The 18,558-nt window shown below is 42.0% G+C and overlaps 1 protein-coding gene across 1 annotated transcript in view; it reads right to left on the bottom strand.

Annotated features, from left to right (window-relative positions):
* Window positions 1–18,558, bottom strand: part of LOC309702177 (NACHT, LRR and PYD domains-containing protein 3-like) — a 330,494-nt gene that overhangs the window by 192,989 nt on the left and 118,947 nt on the right. Inside the window, exons 10-12 of the mRNA XM_082526661.1 lie at window positions 9,640–9,813; window positions 2,781–2,827; window positions 2,544–2,632 (exon numbers count right to left, since the gene is read on the bottom strand). Coding sequence (XP_082382787.1) covers window positions 2,544–2,632; window positions 2,781–2,827; window positions 9,640–9,813 — 310 coding nt within the window. The remainder of the gene's footprint in view (window positions 1–2,543; window positions 2,633–2,780; window positions 2,828–9,639; window positions 9,814–18,558) is intronic.

The raw sequence follows: 18,558 nt of genomic DNA, 5'->3' as shown, positions 1-18,558 counted from the left end.
AGTGTGTTATCCATGAGCTGCACTTCTGTGAGGAAGTTTCCTGCTGTGTTTCCTGTCTGTGGACAAACACGAGTGTTCCAGCTGAGGACTTGGTTCCTTCCACCTGTCCATACAGGACATCACGCTGTCTGCAGCTCTGTAAATGCAGCTCCAGGTCCTTCCACGTGCTGCTCTGTATTTGTGCAGTTTGTAGTGTGTCCTGGGAAACGTAGCACACATGGTGTTCTTCTGCTGTTTCCTCCTTTCACTGAGTGTGAAACACTGACGCTGTGCTGTTGTTCACAGAGGGGAGCTGATTCTAGCTGCAGCTGGACTCTGTCATCTAACTGAATGTGTTGGTGCTGATCACGGGGCTCTGAGGGGGGAGCAGCAGGAGGACTCTGGATGCTGACGTCAGTGTATCTGTGGAAGCTCCCACAGCGTGTCTGTCATTCAATATTGTGCTGTATATTGTATCTATGCAAAGATGAACAGACTGTGTGTTCACTGGTCTCTGTGCTGCAGCTCTGATGTCATCATCACTCCCTCCTCCACCCTCAGCAGTCCCAGCATGCTGCTGTGGTGCACCCCACCCTCACTCTACACCTGAGCCACAGACCACACCCTCCACCTCAATATACACCACAGTTTTCTCTGCTGTGGAAATGAGATCAGGAGGAAATCATCATTATTATTATTTAATAAACGCTCACATTAATGTGGGCTTATTTGTTTCATATTAGAAACAGTTGAGTGTTTTTAGTATAAAATGGTCAAAGTCCCTCTTTTTGCTCCTCCCCTCACCTGTGGATGGGCGGTGCTGTTACCGTGGTGACAGCTTGGATGTGTTTCAGTCCTGCCTGGTTATCACTGCAGGAATCTTTCACATTTATTACAGGTAATAACTCTGATTTTTCTGTGTATTATGAACCAAATGTATCCTGATACACACAGAGATGGATGAGCAGAGGTTGTTTTTGCAATTTATGTAGTTACTATGGACTTAATGCATACATATTATTAAAATTAGGGCTATAACAGTTGTATTGATGTATAGCAACTTGAAATGCTCCCACAAATGGCTCCACAGCATGTAAAAATATAACAAAAGCTCTGGCGGACTTGGTTCTGTGGTCAGTCTTAAAGGGTGAAGTTAAACTCTGTAATCTTCACTGTGTCACAGAGTTCAGTGAGTCCCGTTATTCACAGTATCAATCAGATCATCAGAGAACAGCTGATCAGCAATCAGTGGTGCCAACAGCGCCTCCTGTGGTGAGAGGATGCAATAATGCAATGTAGCATTTTTCCACTCAACACTTGCAGTCATGGAAACTGTCTGTTGGATCTGTGTGACGTTGCTTTCTTGGTTAGAGTTCCTCACAAATGTCCAGATGATTCTTCTAATGAGGCGTCGACCATGTTTGCAGCTCTTTGGAAGAAAACGTCGCCCTTTGCCATCCTTACTTTTCTTTGACTTCTTCAAATGCAGCTGAACTCCAGCTGGTATTTTCTTGGACTTTGCAGCTGTTTCTGGTCATCAGTTCATTCCTGCAAACCTCTGAAGCTGAACAACAATGATGCTGCATTGCTGGCTGATCCCAAAAGGTTGATTCTGTTCATCTGGACGTTTTCAGAAACGTTTGCTCACTGATCAGGTGACTTCTTCAGTCTCAGCTGACTGCAGCTTTACAAGCTTACAAACAGCACATTTGCACAATGACTGAAAGCAGCAGCACCTGATATATATGATACTAATATAATACATATACATATATAATCCATACTAATGATGAAGGAACTGAGCTCACAGTCCATTGTTCATTCAGTGAACTACTCAGTTTATTTTGGGCCTCAGAAATGCTCACTCTGTTTGTACATCACTGTCAGCAATAGACTCATTCTGCTGTGTGGACAGGAACACATGTGACATCACTTCCTGTTTGTTTGTGACTGAAGAAGTTTACAAGGAATCATTTAGAAGAGTTTCAAACATCAACTGATTGAATCCATGAATCTGAAAACGTGTTTGTGAGTGAAAGAGACAGACATGTACAGACTGAACTATCTGTTCAACAGTCAGAGTGTTTCTGTAACAGGAGACACTCTTTACACTCCACTCAGCACAGGGACACTGAGCCACCAGGAGACCAGACATAAAACCCAGGATAAAGAGTTTGAGTGAATGTGGTGTTGAAGGTGTGGAGGTGGATCAGAGTGTCAGAGGAGACTCTGTAGAAGGACAGAGTGCCAGCAGGACAGTCCACATACACTGCTGCTCTGTTAGAGACAGAGGAGGAGGAGGAGGAGGAGGAGATGGATGTGTAGCTTTTATTGTGCCTGACAGAACGAGGACCATCATCAGTGCAGCTCAGACACCAGGACTGATCATTGTCTCCAAACCAACAGTCACTGCCTCCTTTCCTTCTGATGCTTCTGTAACTCACTGATATAAAAACTCTTCCTCTCCACTCGACCTCCCAGTAACAGCGACCAGTCAGACCATTTCTACACAGCAGCTGTTCATAAACATCAAATCTGTCTGGATGATCAGGATATGACTGAACCTTCGTCACATGTGTCACCTTCCTGTTGTTGTCAGACAGTTGGAGCTTTGTGTTCACTGTGTTTGTGTCGATTGTGAGTTGACAGGAATCTGATGGAGAGAACAAACACAATCCAGCTGCAGTTATTGATCCATCATCTGTTCATTGATTGACACTTTGATGATGACTCCTGACATGATGAAGATGGTTGAATGTGTGCTGCTTTGTTTTCATGAATCCCATTAAAAACACACTTACACTTCCTCAGACCTGGTCTCAACCATCGGACTCCAGCAGGCTCCACCCTGAAAGGAGGAGGGGGGTCAGAGCAGCACAGTCAGCATGCACACATGGACATTACATGGCTCTCACACACACACTGTTACACACTGAGCTCAAAGCTCGGCTCCACTGTTTTATTCAAAGAAATCTACATTTATTTATCAGCACATTTAAAAACAGCTTGAGCCAAAGTGCTGCACAGAGTAGAGAGAAAATAGGAAACATACACAGTAATGACTATAAAGACTGGTCAGGATTGAAAGCTACAGAGTACAAATGTGTTTCCAACCGGCTTTTAAAAATGTCCAGTGTTGGTGACGACCTGATGTGAAGGGCGACTGTTCCAGAGTTTGGCTGCAGCCATCGATAAAGCTCACCTCTGTTTTTACGTCTAGTTCTGGTCAGAAGCTGCTTATCTGCAGACCTGAGGGCTCCACTTGGATTCTTTTGTTAAAGAGAGATAAGATGGAGCCAATCCATTCACAGATTTAAAGACAACCAGATCTGGAAGTGGATTCTACCACGTACTGGTAACCAGTGGAAAAAGCTGGTGATGGGTCGTCTAGCACAGACCCACCGCTGGAACCAGACAATTGATGAGGGAGAGAACTGTGACAGCGCCGTTCCTTCACTTGACCTCAGTCGCTCTCGTCTGCTCCCTCGTAACACTGCTCTTTATTGAGCTTACATGAATATGCACAAGTTCATTATGACGTCTTACACAGGTATGAACAAAGAGTACCAGTCTGTGCATAGTGTGTGTGTGTGTGTGTGTGTGTGTGTGTGTTCCAGATGTGACCCTGTGACCCCAAAGCTGGTGCTAAGAGTCCAGCGGTCCCCCTAACAAAGGGCTCTTATACTTAACCAGACACAGAGTAGGTGTCCTCCTACACCAGGGGTCTCAAACTCGCGGCCCACGGGCCAATTGCGGCCCGCAGGACAATAGTTTTTGGCCCCACCTTAATATGAAAATGTAATGTTAGTTTGATAATGTATGACACTTTACAGTGTTGTGGGCGGAGCTGAATTAACCCACCAATCAGGGTGGGATATGGATCTCAGGGGACACCAGCCGGGCTTGATGCAAGCAGGGAAACATTTCTCAATGAGTCAAAGTTCCAGCAGCGTTGCCCTGGAGTGTTTCTTTCTTTCCTGTGCCTGGCTGGCTTCCTCCTTTCTATTGGGCAAACGCCGACATTCGCCCCAGCGCGCTGCGTTCACAACACTTCAAAAAAAGTTGTTTTTTTAAGTTGCTGCCCAGCGGGACATTATACGTATATAGATTTATACACACGTCAGTGGGATTTAAAGTTATTTTTCCACAGAGAGAGATCTCATATTAACTCTCACAGTGATGCGTAGGCGGCGGGATAAAAGAAAAGTCATGAACTCAATGCAGCCCAATTTAGTCTGCAGTCACATAGCGACACCTGTTCATCGGCAACAACAGTCCCCGGTAACCCGGACTAATTATAGGGTCGCACCGTAATTTGTGGCTCGATGTTTTTATTTGCATCACTGCGTTTGCATTGCAGCAAACATGAACATTACATATATTTCAATATAATGTAAAAGCAGTCAAAACAACTAACATCAGAAACAGCTGATGTTATTTGTTATATGTCACGGTGTCATTTCCGCTTCTTTCTCCTGTAACAACAGCCCGGCGCCGTGAGCAGTCGCCTGTTTTGCGCTCGCTATCCCTGCACTTTCTACCATCTGCAAACGCCACGGTGTTCGTGTCGTCATGAAAGACATGAACATCGAGCGTAAAAACAAAGGAGACTGCTACCGGCTTTTTATCTGCCGATCGCCGTGCTACGGTTGCAAGAAAAAGAAGCAGAAATGACGTTCTCTACGCGTTGAGACGTTCCCCGTCCGTCGGCTAAACGCTTGATTGAAACTTCAATGCGACAGTGACACCAAGTAGAATTATAAATGTCACATAGCCCCAAACATGTCTTTTTCAAAGCCTGCGGTGAAGAGAAAGGTTGGTGATGAGCACCGACAATTTCAGGAAAAGTGGGAAATGCAATATTTCTTTGTTGAGCACAGGGGCACCCCGACCTGTCTCATTTTCACAGAGAAAGTTGCGCTGCACAAGGAATACAATTTGAAACGTCATTACACAACTAGACATGCTGAGCTGGATGCAAAATACCAGGGAGACGAGAGAGCGAACCGGGTTGCCAGTCTTAAAACAGATCTACTGAGGCAGCAAGATTTCTCCAAGAAAGCAACCAAAGAGAATAATGCAGCAGTCGGAGCCACGTGGTTAGTGAGATGATTGCTAAAGCAGGGAAGCCATTCACAGAAGGTGCATTTGTCTAAAAGTGCATATTGCAGGCTGCAAATATAGTCTGTCCGGGAAAGAAAGGTCAGTTTAGCAACATCAGCCTTTCTGCCAACACCGCAGCAGATCGCATTTCTGACCTGTCAAGTGACATTTATGACCAACTGTGTGAGAAAGCCAAATGTTTCAGTGTATACTCAGTCGCTCTTGATGAGACCACAGACATCACCGACACTGCCCAGCTCCCAATGTATGTCCGTGGTGTTGATGACAGTTTTGAAGTGATGGAGGAGCTGCTCACAGTAATTCCAATGCATGGCCAGACCACCGCTCAGCAGATATTTACAAGCTGTGTGATGCCATTGAGAATGTTGGTTTGCCATGGAAGAGGTTTGTTGGAATAACAACAGATGGAGCGCCATCAATGACAGGGAGGAAACATGGACTGGTGGCACAAAACAAACTGGAAGAGGAAGGCGTGGAGGAGGCCATTGCTCTGCACTGCATCATCCATCAGCAGGTCCTTTGCAGCAAATGCCTGAAGTTTGACAATGTGATGTCTATTGTTGTGAAATGCATCAACCAAATCAGATCCAGGGGCTTAAAGCACCGAAGGTTCTGTGCTTTTTTAGAGGAAATGGAGTCAGAATATGGGGATGTGCTCGACTTCACTGAGGTACGTTGGCTCAGCAGTGGAAATGTATTAAAGAGACTTTTTGAGTTGAGAGCAGAAGTGAAGCCTTCATGGAGAAGGATGGAGTTAGTGTTCCTGTGCTAACTGATCCCAAAATGGCTCATGGACTCAGCTTTTCTTGTTGATATGACACATGAGCTTAATGTACTGAACAAGACGTTACAAGGCCAGGGGCAACTTGTCAGTGCTGCCTATGACAACGTGAGAGCATTCTCCACAAAACTGGCGCTCTGGAAAGCTCAGCTCTCTCAGACAAACCTTTGCCATTTCCCAGCATGCAAGGCACTCGTGGATGCAGGCACACCATTCAGTGCTGACGAGTATGTTGATGTCATTTTGAGGCTACAGGAGGAATTTGATCACAGATTTGCTGACTTCAAGACACACAGAGCCACCTTTCACATTTTTGCGGACCCCTTCTCCTTTGATGTGCAAGATGCCCCTTCTGTGCTTCAAATGGAGCTCATTGAGCTGCAGTGCAACTCTGAACTCAAAGCAAAGTTCAGGGAGGTGAGTGGAAAAGCAGACAAGCTTGGACAATTTTTGAGAGACTTGAGCCCTAGTTTCCCTCGGCTTTCCCGAATGTTCAAGCGGACCATGTGCCTTTTTGGTAGCACATACTTGTGCCAAAAGCTCTTCTCCACTTTGAACTTCAATAAGTCCAAGTACAGGTCCAGACTTACGGATGATCATCTTCAAGACATACTGAGGGTCGCAACTGCTTCCTCCCTCCGGCCAAATCTGGCTCGGCTATGCGAGAGGAAACGCTGCCAGGTCTCTAGCAGCAAGGAGTAGGCAAGAGAAGCCATGTTCAGAAGAACAGTTCATTTTCTACAGTGTTCCATTCATGTGCAGAAGAAGGTTATAGAACTGTTAATACAGACATTTCAATCTAAACACAGCAGATATAGAAGACTGAAAAAAACACACAAGTTCACTGACTAAAAATATCTTATTATTATTTTATTTATGTATTACAGATTGATTTATTTTCTTATTAATTCTTAATTTGTTTATTTATTTTTCATATTTTGTGTTAAAAAATAAAAATAAAGAGATTTGAGAAGATTGGAATTTTTTAACCATGTCTTTCTTGTGGAAAACCTAATGCAGCCCAGCCTCACCCAGACTCTGCCTGCAGCGGCCCCCAGCTAAATTGAGTTTGAGACCCCTGTCCTACACCATAAATCAGTAAGAGAGGGTACGACCTCTCTCATGGCCCCAAGTGCTGTGTGCATGCCAGAGCACTCTGGAAGGCACACAGAGTCTTTACAGACTACTAAGGATCGAACCTCTATCATCATCCAATCGATTATAAAACTAAGCATGTATGAGTAAATATTTTTAAGCATATCCCATATGGAAAAGACTAAAAACTTATATGATGAAAGTCATACTCACGAAAGTGGCCACTTTCTCATTACTTTCATATATTGTTTTAGTAAGTATCGAAAACATACAAGTTTCATTATATAATTTTTCAAGGGATCTTATATCTGTTTTCACTCTTGTATGCTTTTCATACAAGTTTCACACAAGACAGATACAAACTTTATAAGATTTATATATCTTTTCCATATGGGAAATGACAATCAACAATATAAAGCTTACAGCTGGTTTTAATAACAACATTTATTTGTTTCTCAAATGAGAAAGAGCTATCGAGAAACACTCCTAAATCTTGAGTTCTTAACTTTTCCAGTGGGCCAAATTCAACATTACCTGCTAATGCTAAATAGGCTGCCGTTATTAACTAATGCTAATTGGATGTGAATTAGCATTATGCACTAATGCTAACACTTACTTTTTAACAATGTGAGTAGCTAATGCTAACACTTACTTTTTAACAATGTGAACGGCTAATGCTAACACTCTTTTCCCTAGCAATACAACATCTGAGCTGCTAATGCTGAGTAGGTCGCCATTAGGACCTACGTCTAATTAAAGGCAAATACGCATTAGAACCTAATGCTCATATCGTTTTCCTTTGCTTTATAACAATGTGAGCAGCTACTGCTAAATAGCATTAGCTAATAACAGCAGTCTAATTTAATGTAAGTTAGCCTCATTTGCATTATAACGATGTGAGGAGTTAATGCTAAGTATGCTGCCATTAGCAGCTAATTCTAATTAGGGGTGAATAATTATTACCAGCTAATGCTAATATCGTTTTCTCTTCCCTTTTAACAATGTGAGCAGCTAGTGCTGGGTAGGCTGGTGCTAGCAGCTAATACTAAAGCTAAAGCTAATTTGATGTGAATTAGCATTACATTAGTGAGGAGTTAATGCTAAGTAGACTTCCATTACAGGTAATGCTAATTTTAGGTATTTAGGAATTGGCAGCTAATGCTAATACCATATTTTCTTGCATTATAACAATGTGACCAGCTAATGCTAAGTAGGTTGCCGTTATTAGCTAATACTAATTTGAGGTGAATTAGCATTATCCGCTTATGCTAACAATGTTTTTTCTTACTTTTTAACAATATGAGTAGCTAATCTGAACATTTTTTTAAATTTAATTTTAACTTTTCCCCTGCGATGTGAAGAGGTAATGCTAAATAGCACGCCATTAGTGGCTAATTCTAATTTTAGATGAAAAAGCATTAAAAGCTAATGCTAATACCATATTTTCTTGATTTATATCAATATCAGTAGCTAATGCTAGGTATGTAGCCATCATTAGCTAATGCTAATTTAGGTGAATTAGCATCATCCGCTTATGCTAACAATGTGTTTTTTTACTTTTTAACAATACGCCATTAGTGGCCAATTCTAATGTTAGATGAGAAAGCATTAACAGCTAATGCTCATACTGTTTGCTTTGTAAGAATGACAGCAGCTAATGATACGAAGTCTACCGTTGTTAACTAATGTTAATTTGATGTGAATTAGCATTATCCGATAATGGTAACTCTTTTCCCCTGCATTACAACGACGTCAGGAGTTAATGCTAAGTAGGCTGCCATTAGGGGCTAACTCTAATTAGGGGTGAACAATTATTAGCAGCTAATGCTAATACCGTTTTCTCTTTCCTTATAACAACTTGAGCAGCTAATGCTAATTTGATGTGAATTAGCATTATATTAGTGAGCAGTTATTGCTAAGTAGGCTACCATTAGCAGCTAAAGCTAATTTGAGGTGAATAAGCATTAGTAGCTAACGCTAATACCCTTTTCTCTTGTGTTATAATGATGTGAAACGTTAATATTGTTCTCAAACAACAGAATGAGAATGAAATATTGATTCTAACAGGGCCCATAAACAGTATTAGCTTAGCAGCATTAGCTTATCAGAGTTTTCATCATGGTCACATAAATCCTTAGCAGAGCAAAGTGGCCTACTTAGCAATAGCTGCTCAAGTTGTAGAAAGCAAGGGAAAACAGTAATAGCATTAGCTGCTAAATGTGCACTTGAGAACAAATGTATTGTTAATTCAGCTGTGAATGTAGAGTTTGTCATTATTTAAGCTTCCATTTCCAAATGTTAGCTGCTCCTGTCTGCCTCTTTGTCACAAACACAGACTGAAATGATTCACAGCCTTGTTTCATCCTTCTGTCACTGTGGACATACAGCATGGGAAACATACACATGGCTGACACTTTATTAGGTACACTGGTATCTATCTCAGGTACACCTGTGACCTAAATGTTCCTGCAACCAGACTCCTTGGAGACCCCTACATAAATATCCATGAACTATCCAGCTAGACTAGTGTGTCTGTCCCTGAAAATATTCCTGCATGTGTGATTGTTCATGTCTCATCTGCAGGAAACAAACAGGAAGTGAGTGAAGGACACAGGAAATGTTTCCAGCTCTTCCTCCTCTATCAGACATTCTCTCCATACCTGAGAGTGTCCAGTCTCCAGCCTGGATCCTTCAGTCCAGCCGACAGCAGCTTCATTCCTGAGAGACCTGGATGATTGTAGCTCAGGTCCAGCTGTCTCAGATGGGAGGGGTTGGAGGTCAGAGCTGAGGCCAGAGAAGTACAGCCTTCCTCTGTGATCAGACAGCCTGACAGACTGCAGACACACAAAACAACAATCAATCTGTCAACAATCGTTTTCTCTTTGTCACAATAACATCTATCCATCCATACATCCATTCAATGTAACTTTATTTATAAGTGACAATACCCAACAGACAACAACAGTCATCTGAAGCTGTTTAACAGTGTAAGGTAACCGCCTCCACTGTGAGCAGCACTTGGTGATGGTGGGAAGAAGAACTCCCTTTGACACAAAGATCCTCCCAGTGAAAACAGGCTCCAGGAGGACCATCTACCATGACTGGTTGCAGGGTGAGGGGAAAGAGAAGAACATGAACATCAAGAATGCAGCGAGTGGTAAAATAATAATAATAATAATGGATTGGATTTATATAGCGCTTTTCAAGGCACCCAAAGCACTTTACAATGCCACTATTCAGTCACTCTCACATTCATACACTGGTGGAGGCAGCTACGGTTGTAGCCACAGCTGCCCTGGGGCAGACTGACAGAAGCGAGGCTGCCATATCGCGCCATCGGCCCCTCTGGCCAACACCAGTAGGCAAGTAGGGTAAAGCCCAAGGACACAACGACCAGGACAGAGAGCCCAGGGATCGAACCGGTGACCTTCCGGTTACAGATGCGATTCCCAACTCCCTGAGCCACGGTCGCCCTAAATAAAGATTTGACCTCAGTGTGCTCAGTGTTCCTGTCTATTCCTAACATATTCCTAACACGATAGCTGCACTTTAGAGCTCTAAAACTGGAACTGACACATAAAAATACTGAGAACACAGACTAGCAGCCACTGCATGGCCTCGAGTACGTATGTGGTGCGTTCAAAGAGCATCAGCATAGACATGGTGGGTTCAACAATATAGGACATAACAATTTCTATGGCGAAAATACTATCAATGAATGAGCCATAACATTTTAGCCATGTAAACATGTTATCAGTGGGCTTTCCAACAACTTGCATTGATCATTAAAGGATAAAATACGTGAGTCGAGGTCACTACGAGCCATGCGAGGGTCAAACATGGCAGAGAACCTTCCAGCAGCATCTTGGTTTATAATCCGCCTTTGGATCATCAGTTTAGGAGATGAAGGATCCAAGTAAAATAACAAGTTAAAAAATATGCAGCTATGGTCACTCACATGGACATCCTCCACACATACATCATGTATATTTAAACCCAGGGAGAAAACAAGATCCAGTGTGTGACCCTTTGTATGTGTGGGGCCAGAAACATGCTGCCTAAAGTTAAAAGACTCAGTGACAGTGATGAGCTCAGCAGCAGTGTTACAGGATGCTTCATCAATATGACGGCTCAAATCTCCCAACCTTCTCCAATGAAATGATGGATGTCAGAAGGTCATTAAATTCAGTTAGAAAGACCCCATCAGGTAGAATAAAATACAATAACTGGTTTTTAGAGAACTGACCATCATCTGTGACTCAAATGCAGAAAAGGAGTCCGAGGTCATCAGACTGCATGTGAATCTGTCCTGGTAAACAACAGCGAGTCCTCCACCACGTCCTAAAAGACGCGGAGTTCAGATGACGGAGCAGCCAGCCGGGCAGATTTCATTCAAGTGGACATAATCAATGTTCCCTCTAAGCTGCGCACGGGCGCAATCCGCTGACACGCTCTCTGCACACAGAGTATCTGCATTGCGCACAAAAAGATATCTAACAGGCTGTGAGGCTCCTGAACTCTCTGCCCCCCTCTCACGGACAATAACCATATACAACTTCTTAATAGCAATGAACTGGTCTGCATTGGTGCATCATATCTTTATTCTCTTCCCCCTCCTGCCCCCCCTCCTCCTTAAATAGATAACTATCATATCTGATATCATATCTCACAGTACAATAATATTGAATGGGTTGCATTGTTGTACTTTGTCATGTTTCTCAGGTCTTTGTCTGATTTTCTACGAACATTACTTGTCATGTTCTCATGTTGTTGCTAAGGATTGTCTTATTGCATTGGAGTCACACTGGGTTAAATATGTACACTTGGGTTTTAAGGGGTATTTATTATTTTCTTCTTTTTTTTTGGGTTGTATGGAAGCCCCAAACGCAATTTCATTGTTCTTGACAATGACAATAAATAAATAAATACTAAATACTAACCTGAATTGAAATTAAAATAAATATGTTAACAATTCTGCTTTGCAGTGTTAGTCAGTGACTGGCTGCTCCAGTATTTAGAACGATGCCGCCTTATCCCATGGTCCAGCCAATGATTCACATTCGTATATACGCAGCTAATCAACGTCGCTGACGGGCTATGACAGCGTCCTCATGTGCCGACACCGGTGTTTTGGTTGATGTAGAGTGAAGCCACGTTAATGACAACGTGATCCAGTGATCCAAGGGACCGCTCAGGGAGTTTGTGTGTTCGCTCAGACACATGAAACATTAGAGGGAACATTGGACATAATTCTTATTTTGCTGCCACGTCTCAGTCAGACACATGAAATCTAGAGACTCTTTAATAAAGAGATCGCTTAGAATAAATGATTTGTTTGTTATGGAGCGAACGTTAAGCGGGGCCAACCGAGTTGATGACGGTCGATCTGCAAAATCAACAGCTGACTGCAGCGGCACTTGAAATAAAGACAATGCAGACCTGTAGACCTGCTGGGCCGGGCAACGACTCCAGAGCTGGGGGAAGCAATGATCGATGAGCAGACATAGCTGTTATCAATAAAAACAGTGAACGTTTGACGGACACACCGTGAGAAAAACTGCTTTTGAGCCACAGAGCCCAGGTCCCAGTCACCGGCGTAACATATTAACTAAATGTCAGGAGAGGAAGTGGACGCAGGCACCAGGATTCTCCCCACAGCCAAGAAGCTAGCCTCTGGTAGCTTCTCAGTTTCACCTGGACGTCGGCCCTCGTTCCCCTTTTCCATCTCTTGAGGGTGAAAGTCCTGCGGGTTGTGAAGAGTAGCACACCAGGGGAGGAAGAGTTTTTCTGTTCAGCTGTTACAGTAGCTCTCCACTGAATCTTTGATGTTAAACCCTTTAAGACCTACCATAGAACCAAGTCTGCCAGAGCTTATCTTTAGATTTTTACATGCTGTAGTGCAGACCTTCCCAAACTGTGGTGCCCGCCCCCTAGGGGGGGCGCAGAGCCATGGCAGGGGGGGCGCGGTATGAAAAGGGAGGGGAACAAAACGCTTGAACACTGCTAGCACGGCGCCCACAGAAACGCAAAGCAGGAGATGAAGCATCGCTGAATATGTTTCCAAACCAACTTCATTCTAAGCCAAAGACTAGAAAATATGGTGAAGCAAATCTGCCCTTTGGCTTCACCTGCACAGGTGCTGAGGTAGGTCCCTGCGTCGGGAGCAGCGCTGGGCTCTTCCAATCATGGACAAACAGGATCCCACATTCTTAATTTTTAGTTCACAAACACTTGTTGTAGTGACTAACTACTCCTGACATTTTGGAGATGTTTGCTCTTTATAGAGTAAAGTTACAGCGGGATACAAATAACATCAGGCTGATCCTGCCACGATTTGTTCCCTCGATTCAAATCACAGACAAACAGGATCCCACAGCTGTTTATGTTTTTGAACCCATTTTGCACAGAGAGGCATTTTTTGAAAATGTATTGACAGCAATGTTGATTAGTATTACAGAAGAAGAAAAAACAACTACCCGTGACGCCTTTGTAAATGGAGGGACAGTAACTGCGTGTGAAACCTGCAGATACTCAGAGTAACAGTATTTTGTCTCTGTCTGCCATTCTGCAATTCATCTCACATAAACAATAACGTGACGTGAAAAAAGGCGCAACCTTTGACGTTGCCAGATGAACTCTGTATTCCTCGTCCGCAAAAAAGGAGTTTTAAAAAAATCTCAGTTTTTGGTGATTTGAAACACTGTTTGGATGAAACAGCTGCGTTTTCAAAAATACCAGTGTAGGTGCGGACGTAGCGTAAAAGATTTAGTAGTTTATTTTCTTACTACCTGTAATTTATTGCAGATTACTTGTATTTGCTTAATTGTTTACTAAATGTTTGAGGTGTGAAATAAACCGCAATGGAGCAAAATATGGGCGTGTGTGGTTGGAGGATGTGTTAGTGCGTGTGCGTGCTGTTCACGCGCCGGGGGGGAGGCGAACGTTTTTCGTGTAAAACAAAGGGGGGCCCAGCAAAAAAAGTTTGGGAACCACTGCTGTAGTGCCATTTTGGGGAGCAGTTCAAGTTGCTATACATCAATACAACCGTTATAGCCCAAATTTTTATAATATGTATGCATTCAGTCCATAGTAACTACATATACATATATACATATACAGCAAAAAGTGCAATAAACTAGAACAAATTGAAAATTGTTTTGTTTTGTATTTTTACATATATTTGTAGTTAGAGAAATTTAAGAGGTTTATCCCTCAAAACGGAAGAACTAAAAAAGTTGCACAAAATAGTTTCCAACCACAGGAAATGTAATTTGAGTGTATCCATAGTTGTATTTTTGAGATACACCAAATTGTATATACTGCATGAAAAACTAAAATAAATACTACCATGTGAATTTGCAAGAAAAACTTCAGTGCATCAAAATAAACTATTTCCAACTGTGTAATTTGAGTTCTAAGCCTCCCAGAAACTATACTGAAAGGGTAAACTCAAACATGACTTTTAAAAACACCAGTGTAGGCTTCAAGGTAAAAACAAACAAACAAACAAACAACTAGAATTTTCGCAAAAACGACGTCACTTCAGGTTTCGGGCAGGTAATGGCGGACATACGATAGTTTGGGCTGACATCTATTCCAACGTAGGAAGTGCTATGAACATCTGATCGGATTGGCAAAGCGTGTTTCTGGAATATTACTTTTTTGTTGCTGCAAGTGCTTTTCATGCAACTTTTGCAAAGCTATGTGTGGAAGGAAACGGTGACCTAGGATAAGCTGGATACATAAGATGTAAGTACAACTCCGGTTTCACATGCAAAAATAAAAATTATTGCACTAGCTTGTGTGATTGCCGATCTACAGGCATTTAAAAATAGTTACGCAAAACTGAGCGTTCCCACTCTGACCGGCCTTAAAGGGTTAACAGTATCTCCCAATCATAATTTAAAGCAGCAGAAATTAAGTCAGAACTCAAAAGAGCAAAAATGACATTACAAAAAATGATTGACGACAGTGAAAAACTACATTGTTGCCTCCAGCAAGCTGCAGCGGCGGCAAAGCCAAACACAGGCGCCATCTTGTTTGACAGAAGAACGTAGCACACAGCAGCTACAAGCATAGAGTGCACCACTATTGTTCAAATGGAAGAAATAGAAAACACTCAATAAATCCTTCCACAGCTGAAACTAATGTAGACAATGTCAGGGGAGGAAGTCAAACTGAACTTATGACACCAAGCACGATAACTACCAAAATAATGCAGGAAAAGTAAACTAAGAAACCCTAAAGCAACTAAACAGAGCAGCTAGCAATAAACAAGAAGTGTAAACTATAAAAACATAGAAGCTAAATGCTAACATGGCTAACACTATCATCACTGTATGTAGCCCGACTCTTCTCACAGCAACATACAACTGTCATGGCTAGACATCTCACTGATTGGCTCATGTTAGCTTGTGAAAATATAACATCCCAGCAGTACTAGCTGTTTTATATACTGTTTAAAATAAGCTAAATGTGCTTATAATGTGTAAATAAAGGCTGAAGCAGCTAGCACTGTTAGCATCAGCACCAAGCCCTGTTACATTTGTACACTGTTAGAGCAATGGCTCCAATCTACAGCCTTTAAAATAATGATTAAAATGCTGTGATTGCAGCCATTCCCCAACTCTCTGTGAATGGTTCTCATGGCTATTGATCAGTGGGCTTTGATCAGTGGGCTTTGATCAGTGGGCTTTGATCAATGGTCATGAGAATTTGCATAATTATGATTAAGGAACTGACCTCCCAGCCCATTGTTCCTTCAGTGGGCTGGTTTCAGTCATTATGCAAATGTACTGTTTATAAGATTGAAACCTGCAGTCAGCCGAGATTGAAGAAGTCACCTGGATGATGATGAAACATTTCTTCCACAAAACGCTACGTCCAGATGAACAGAATCAACTTTTGGAGATTTACTTACCTGGATGATTATTGGTTATTGGTAACTTTATTGTCCCTAATGGGAAATTGATTTGCAGTATGTCCGTACAAACAAACAAACAGGCAACCAACACATCACATACACACTCCAAAATAATATAATATAATATAAGCCTGAGAAAAAAACCTAGATTTTTCATCAAAAAAGTACAATGTGCAATGGCAACAACACTTATGGTTCAGTGTTATTAACTATGATAATAGCAGTAGGTACAAAAGACAATCTATGTCTCTTTGTCTTCACTGCAGGCACTTTATAACAACGACCTGATGGAAGCAGTTGAAAATCATTAAAGAGAGGATGATCTGAACACAACATGACAGAGGTCGCCTTCCTCAGCACCTGCCTGTTATAAAAGTCCACAAGCTGGACCTGAGACCTCCCTGAAATCTTACCAGCCACTTTAACCAGGTTGTTAAGTCTGGTCTTATTATTCAGAGACATATTACCGTACCAAGCAATGATACAGAAAGTTAAAACAGATTCAATAAAACTTTTATAAAAAACGAGTCATCATTGCAGATGAAACATTGAAACCTCTCAACCTCCTTAAAAAGTCTTTGTTGAACCTTTTTCACTGTAGCAGCAAGATGTGACTCAAAGCACAGAGCTTTATCAAGAACAACCCCCAAATACTTATAACTGTCCACCAGTTCAATGGCTGCACCATTTACCACTGTTAGCGCAGGATGAGGGGATGTCTCCCTGAAGTCAATAACCATGTCCTTGGTTTTCAAGGTGCTGATCATTAAGAAGGACTGATCACACCACGAAACAAACTCATCCACAACAGGCCCATGGGAATCCTCTTCACCATGAAGGAGGCTTACAATGACTGTGTCATCTGCGTATTTAATGAAATGCCTGTTGGCCTGTGTACTGCGACAGTCATTAGTGTACAAAATATACAGTAGAGGAGAGAGACAACAACCTTGCGGTGAGCCAGTGGAAGAGTTCAGCTGTTTGGAAAAACAGCCGTTCACTCTCACACACTGAGATCTGTCAGTTAAAAAGTTTAAAACCCAACCAACGAGATTAAGATCAAGTGTAAACTGGTTAAGAAGTTTATCAGCTAAAAGATGTGGCTGGATAGTATTAAAAGCTGAAGAAAAATCAATAAATAAGAGCTGAGCATGAGCTTTGGCGCCATCAAGATGGCGATAAAGGAAGTTCAACAGAGTGACCACTGCATCATCAACACGTCTACGAGGCCTGTATGCAAATTGTAGAGGGTCTATAAGCTTCTCTACTTGCTAACTGAGAGTCTGAACTAAAACCAGGAAGACTTATCTTATTACAGTCACTGTAACAGTGACCAGTCATGTGTTTCATGCCTGCCCAGGCCACCCTTAAGTTATTGCTACCCATCTCCGCCTCTACCTTATCCTTGTATTTTACTTTGGCTTTTTTAATTTCTGATCTGATCTCCTTCCTAATTTCTCTAACTTTCAAGATATTCCCTTCAATAAAAGCTTTTTTCCTTTCATGAATCAGCCTCATAAGACCTTTTGAAGACCATGGTTTGTTATTAGGAAAAAAATGGAGATGGTGTCAGTCGCATTCTTAGGATTCGCTTTAGGGTGGATGTAAACAATGGTGACGTTGATCTGTGGGAATTCCCTCGGCAGATAAAACGGCCTCAAAGACACAGAGAGGAGCTCAATGTCAGGCAGACACACTTGTCTACGAACGGTCACATTTTTACACCATTTCTGATTTATATACAAACACACTCCTCCTTGAGATTTCTGGGTAGCTCCGGGGTCTCGATCCAAACGTATGGGAAACCCGAAGCCATTTAGTTCCAGAGAACAATCAGGGTCAGAGTCCTTGAGCCAAGTCTCTGTGAATGCCATTAGACATGTATCCCTGTAGCCACGCAAGTGTGCGACATTCAAATGCAGTTCATCCAATTTACTCCTCAGAGACTGCACATTAGCCAGGATTATTGATGGTAAAGGAATGACTCCAAACAACCGTCAGGATTGCCAATAAAATCATGCGAAATAAAAAACCCTTCTTCGTTAAAAGAAGTTCCACAAAGCACAAGCCGATGCTATAGAATTTCCTCAGGCAAAAAAAAAATATATATAAAGGAATAAAAGAATGAAATAAAATAAGTTAAAACACTGACAGAGAGAGACAACCTGCTGGTCGCCACAAGAGCAGCGCCCCTCTTTCTAGTCTAGTCTAGACTGAGAATGCATCAAGACCACTCACTCACCCTTCCCTCCTGCCTCTCAGCTGCTGAAACTCACAGTTTGTTACCACGGAAGAGTCACTCCTTCATCTGAGATGAAGCCTGATAGTCTGACTGATGCAATATAACATTCAGTCTACACTTTGTTTTTGTGCAAAGATGATAAAGAGGAAATACTAATAGCATAAACAAAAATAAATGTCCAATTTAGAAATCTTATTCTTTTTTGCTCTATAAAATAGTTGTTTTTATTTTTCAGTCAGTAGGATTTACATGAAAATAAAAACAAATTAAGTTTGAGAGAAAAAGTACATTTTTGGCACTCTCTGGGCAACTGACTCAGAGACTCAAATGACTTAAAAAACCCGATTCATTTTTGTGAGTGACTCATTTAAAACTCGATTCGGTAAAAAGAATCAAATTTACCATCACTAATAC

The sequence above is a fragment of the Aulonocara stuartgranti genome (genome assembly GCF_965226115.1).
Source record: "Aulonocara stuartgranti genome assembly, chromosome: 3".
NCBI classification, from domain to species: domain Eukaryota; kingdom Metazoa; phylum Chordata; class Actinopteri; order Cichliformes; family Cichlidae; genus Aulonocara; species Aulonocara stuartgranti.
The sequence above is the reverse complement of the archived record's forward strand: the minus strand, read 5'-3'. Positions and strand labels throughout refer to the sequence as shown.